The sequence below is a fragment of the Lytechinus variegatus genome, chromosome 10, assembly GCF_018143015.1.
Source record: "Lytechinus variegatus isolate NC3 chromosome 10, Lvar_3.0, whole genome shotgun sequence".
In the NCBI taxonomy this organism is placed as follows: domain Eukaryota; kingdom Metazoa; phylum Echinodermata; class Echinoidea; order Temnopleuroida; family Toxopneustidae; genus Lytechinus; species Lytechinus variegatus.
The window spans coordinates 12,308,508-12,314,377 of record NC_054749.1 but is presented as its reverse complement, the minus strand read 5'-3'; the positions used below and the strand labels follow the sequence as shown (position 1 = coordinate 12,314,377).

The following is a 5,870-nucleotide window of genomic DNA, read 5'->3' as shown; positions in this document are numbered from 1 at the left end:
AGTTTATAAAAATGACATTACAAGGGTTAAAGAAACAGGCCCCTCTAGCTACATACTGTTCATACCCTGAAAGATTGCAGCAGCTACGAATGCAATGAAATGGGGGCGCAACACTATGGGGCCCCACTGATAGTTTTTGCTCTGTGACACAGTACCCTTTGGTATTTTATACCATGTCTCTTACATGAATCTCGTCAATCGCAATATAATGGTCGTAGTGAGAGACGATATGCCTCTGCCATATTGAATACTGTCATCTAGTGCCCTCTTGAACTATATAACACTCAAATAGTTTCCGGTTTCTTTACCCAGAATGCAATACTTTGGCTATGAAGTCAAATACATGAACCATGCAAATAATAATAATAAACAATTTTTATATACCGCAAAATTGCCTCTAAGCTGTTAAGAGAGGAAAATGAAGTATAAAGGAAATAAAAATAGAAATACTTTGCACAACAAAATGTATCAAAACTAATATTACAATTTACAATTTTCTCACAAGTAGGCGTTTACAGGGTGACCCCCACCCTGTAAACGCCCTTCCTCGAAAAAAAATGGCAAAATGTTGAAAGGTTTAGGAGTTAAAAACTTTTTTGGGTTGTCAATATGGGGAAGTGGTAAATTTTGCCGTTTTAGATTGTACTTTTTTTCCATTTTCATTTGCTTATTTATTTACTTACGTTTGTGTCACCTGCCGCTTTTCCGACGGCGGCGGCGGAGGCGTCAACATTAAATCTTAACCTAAGGTTAAGTTTTCGAAATGACACCGTAACTTAGAAAGTATATGCACCTAGTTCGTGAAACTTGGACTTAAGGGTAATCAAGTATTACTGAACATCCTGCCTTGGTTTCAGGTCACATGACTAAGGTCAAAAGTCATTTAGGGTCAATGAACTTTGGCCATGTTTTAGATAATTGTTGAATTACAATCATAACTTTGAAAGGTTATTGATTTAGTTAATGAAATGTGGACATAGTGGTAATCCAGTATCATTGCTCATTTTGCACATGTCGCAGGTCACTTGGTCAAGGTCAAATGTCATTTAGGGTCAATGAAGTTAGTAGCATATTGTATGAATGGTGTTTTTGTGAATTATTATTTCATAGTCATTTTCAAAGTTAGCACTGCTGCTATATTGAATCGCGTAATGCAGGCGAGACTGCCAGAGGCGCGCCTCTTGTTGCTTTTATGTGTTTGTTTATTCATTCAATAATTCATATATTCATTTGATCATTATTATGTGGGGGTTTTTTTGGGGGGGAGCACTAGTCAGAATCTTGAGGAGACAAATATCGATCCATTCTACCCGCTTTTTCGACCGTCTTTTATCATAGCATGTCTTGTACTTGTACTATTTTCAATACAAATTTAAGCTTTAACAAGAAAGTTTGTACGGGGCTTGTATACCCAACAAAATGATACAAGATAATTTGTCACCTTTACTATTTACATCATTATATTCTTACAGATGACAGGAAATGCGTTCGGATGTTTTAAACTTACGTTGTCAATATACCAAGCTTCAGTATAAATATTATTGAGATAAAGTTTAGAAAGTAGCATTTGAACTTTGACCACTTTTCCTCTCTTTATCTCCTTTTCCCCTTATTATCGTGCATTACCTTTTTACCAAAATGAATGTAGTTTTTACTAAAATTTCTAGTGAGTCTGTCTTACTATATATGCACGAATAATGTCGCAATTGAATGTTCCTGATTGCAAAACATCAATGAAAAGAGCGCGTGTGTTTTAGCCTATACTAGCGCACACCTAAAAGCCCCAATCATTTCTTCCACCAAAAAGCATCAACCCATTTAAAGCCAACCCTTCACCATCTCAGCACACTGCAAAAACTCCGGTGTTGATTTAACACCAGCCCGGAATCTATATGTCCACACCAGAGAAGTGTTAAACAACACCAGTCTGGTTTTGGTCTGACACCAGATAGGTTTTTATACAACACCAATTGGTATTTAAACAGCATCAGTTTGATTCCAAATTGGTGTTGTTTCAATTCTTCTCTAGTGTGGACATATATAGATTCCGGACTGGTGTTAAATCAACACTGGAGTTTTTGCAGTGCAGCTGCTACATCCCAAGTGGTGCTCCGACAATACATGAGTCATTACTGAACTGTAACTTCAACTGTGCTTCACCTATCTGATAACAGACCCCTGGAAATAATTGCGCCTATATCGTCTGGCCCTTCCCTGCTTCTCGACGGACGTGGATTCTCATTACAATCGCGAGATCGAAATGCGACGCCGTGATAGATGTTGCGGGTCTTGTCATTACATGGCGTTAGGAACTAAGATAGCAGAGCTTCAAATCATATACATGCTGGTATTAAGATGATGTTAACTGTCTTATGATACTGATTATTGTTAACACTTTGATTCGTTTTGTGTTCACTGGAGGAGGATCAATACCTTTTTTTCTTGACCAGTTATGGAACAGCGCGTTCTGTAAGGTAAGGCTATGCTACAAAATATTTCCCGGGATAAATTTCTTGTTCTCATGTATTAATAAATCAAGACACCAACCAAAATGGTCTCAAATATTAAAGTTTAGTTATCTAATTTTTTAAATTTTATTTTATCCTAATGTATCGCGGTTTCTATCGAAGATTCATGGCAATTGCTCCGGCGACAATTGTTCTGATGGAAAAATATGCACGTTAAGCAAATTATAAAATCTAACCTCAAAAACTAAATAAACCCTATCCTTATCCTGTTATCATTTTGAACCAAGAACTCTATTGCAACCCTATAACTCTAACCCTATGTCTTCTGAAATATTAAGACCCGAGAAAATGTCGCAGGAGGAAATGTCGTGTCACCTCGTGCTTATTCATCGCTATTCATAATTTGACCATTAAGTAGTGTGATGATAAAATGATAAGGGAAGGAAAAATAAGATTATTTTACTAAGACATCTCTTTAAGTGGAGCCTTGTTTTTACTCAAGTGACCGTATCATAAAGACGATATGCAGATAGAATAATGAGTATGGATGGATGGGGGGGCGCCAGGGTATTTGGATAGGGAAGTAAGACAACTTAGAGATTACGCCATTCTTTATCAATAAAAAAGATGAATTTAATGATAATCATCTTCGTTCTTCTTAAAGAAATATAGGGCTATCGCCCCCTGCCCCTCTGTGCATGGCGCAAAACTGTTATGAATTTTGGTTTAATAGCCCCTTTGCCCCCATCACTGCTTCCATTATAGGACTATAAAACTTTCTTCTTATTGGGAAATGCATATCACCATCACAGTCAAAATTATATTAAGTTACAACTAAAATCATAAATTTATGTGGATATTTTTTTTGTATGAAAGATTTTAGGCCTTTTTCTCGTTTTATAAGTTCCCCTGATGTCATTGAAACTAAAGAGAAAATAAAAACTATTCCTGTATATCATAAGAAAAAAATAATCAAATGAACCTGTCTGCTGTCCTGGGACGCTGCATATTAAGTTTTCTTAGAGTTAATTATCAAAACATAATAACACCACTCCTTTAACCCTGTAATGTGATTCATCTTTGTCAAACGGGAAATTGTGATTGGATAAGCTACAACAGGACAAGGAGTATTGTTCTGAGATATTCAGAATTATCAGAATATCATATAAAAAGTCTCTGTCAGTACATTGTTTGATATTGATTTTATCAACTGAACACAATTGGGATTGGGTTTTCATTTAGGTCTACAGATCTTTATGTATTTTTTGTTGCTTTGATTTCTGAATTTTCACTGGCACTGATCATTGATCATGTTTTAAACATTTCTTTGAAAATGGAATCTATGTCGGAAATGGATGCATTCACTATCACTATATGGGTCATCTCGCCTCTTTTCCCCCTCCAGCGTCGTACTGCGAAGGACAACAACCGCACAGCTGCCCAACATTTTGACAATCATCGGATCCAATTAGATCAGCTGGCTTGTTTTCAACCATGCCGAGCCTGAGCACGCAATCGAGCAAGTCATCTGTATCATGGCCCGGGCATCCCATGGCAGCGGGAAGCTACATGCTCCAGGCGGCTCAGGAGCCCATCCTCGTAACCCACACCAATTTCCAGGCGGCGGCCCCGCCCAGCCGATCATGTAGTGCAAACAGCGACCGAGCCCAGTCACCAGCGAGTAATCGCACCTTTAAAGCCGCCACGCCCACAACCACCACTCCCGCCTCAACCAAATCCACCCCCAGCAACTCACATTACAGGTGCATCTGCACCATCGCGATCCTCTGCTCACTCCTCGCGCTGTGCCTTCTCATTGCCGGCCTGGTATTCCTGCTCGATGGTGTCGCGTCGACGTCGAGAACGGTGGGCATTGTCCTCATCGTCGTCGCCACCTTAGTGACAATAGGCACCATGGTCTTGTGGAGGTATACCTGTCTGCGACGTAAAATGGTTCAGGAAGGACAGCAGGCCGTCACTTTAAAGTCTGTGAAATCGAACACCAGTTCGTCGTACGTACCACAAGAAATATATATTTAGGTTGTGATTTGATCTAAACTGCATTCAACAAACTTTGAATTCCCGAAAAAAAACGCATTCTGTTAATTTTAAGTGGTTATTTTGGATGAAATGTGACAAAGGAAGCCTTTGTGAATATCGTCTGCATCATCTGGTATTCATGTATTTCGATTTTGAGATACTTTATTATAGCATGTTTAAATACCAAAATAGGTTGTCTCCGTGTTCTGTCCAATGGCAGAGGCGGATGCGGCCGCCCTTTCATTTTTACTTCAGAAAATAATCAAGTGGGGGAGGGGGGGGGGGGAAAGGATGCCCGGGTCTTGCAGCTCTTGAATATTCCTGTAATTATTCGAAAACATAGATGACTTCACCTGCTTCTAAATTATTGATCAGCCCGCGAGCGGAACAAAGCATTTATTTACATGTCTCAATTACATATCCACTAAAGATACCGACAAATTCCATTTGGAAGTAAAATAATCACGTCTAAAATTGTTATAAAGCCATTCCACTCGGCCGTAATAATTATTCAGATGCGTTGATCATGTAATTGCAAGCCAACTGTATCTAATAACATACCGCAATCGGGATTGAAGGCGTAGGGCCTATAGATGCGGATTTGGTACACATGACTGCCCTTCGTTCAACGACCAGGCAAAAAAAGAAACAAGAAAGGAAAGAAAATTAAAGAAAAGGGTTAAAACGTGATAATATATTTTTAAAGAATAAAATTATCAAAATTTATCTCAAAATTAGATTTTCTATTTAAAATGGTCAGAATTTAGTCTCGCTCGCCTCTTTTCAAAATTTTGCCACCAACGCCATTTTCAGCCCCCTTGAGGTCCATTGTTGGTCCATTACGTCACTGATTGTGATCTGGATGGCAGATCTATTGTTTAAATCCATCAGTATTACCCTCCATCTAGAAATGCTTTTAGCTTTCATTTTCGTACTATAGTGACGAGTAATGGCAATACACATTAAATATAGAAATGAAATTATCCAATTTGATACCAAACTTTTGTCATTTTATAAGTCCATAGGATTGAGAGTTTCGTGAGGTCATTTTCATTTCCTGTAGCGAGGGGTACACACTCTCATTAATGTTTTAGCCAACCTTTAAGTTGGTTAAAACAAGAATCTATCAACTGTTGGTTAAAAGCAAATTTAACATAAATGCAATGTGCATTTTAACCAACAGTAGCAGGTCGGTTCATATATTTTACCAACTGTACACTGTAAGAAAATTTATCCTTAAAATAAAAGAAGTTCCTGCAGCAGAGTCTCGAGAACACCTGTAATCTTTCCAGATTGCGTAATCTTACATGAAATTGGTATTTTATGTATGGAACCTTACAAATTTCCTTAAATAAATCACCC

At 38.1% G+C, this 5,870-nt stretch overlaps 1 protein-coding gene across 1 annotated transcript; it reads left to right on the top strand.

The window, feature by feature from the left end:
- Positions 1 to 2,264: 2,264 nt before the first annotated feature.
- On the top strand, positions 2,265 to 4,710 carry LOC121423333. The gene is made up of 2 exons (XM_041618687.1): positions 2,265 to 2,474; positions 3,874 to 4,710. Exon 2 carries the CDS (start codon positions 3,963 to 3,965, stop codon positions 4,506 to 4,508), a length of 546 nt encoding a protein of 181 aa, XP_041474621.1. The 5' UTR covers positions 2,265 to 2,474; positions 3,874 to 3,962; the 3' UTR covers positions 4,509 to 4,710.
- The last annotated feature ends 1,160 nt before the right edge of the window (positions 4,711 to 5,870 follow it).

Coding starts and splice junctions, on each gene's coding strand:
- LOC121423333 (XM_041618687.1), top strand. CDS start 3,963: ATGCCGAGCCTGAGCACGCAATCGAGCAAGTCATCTGTATCATGGCCC.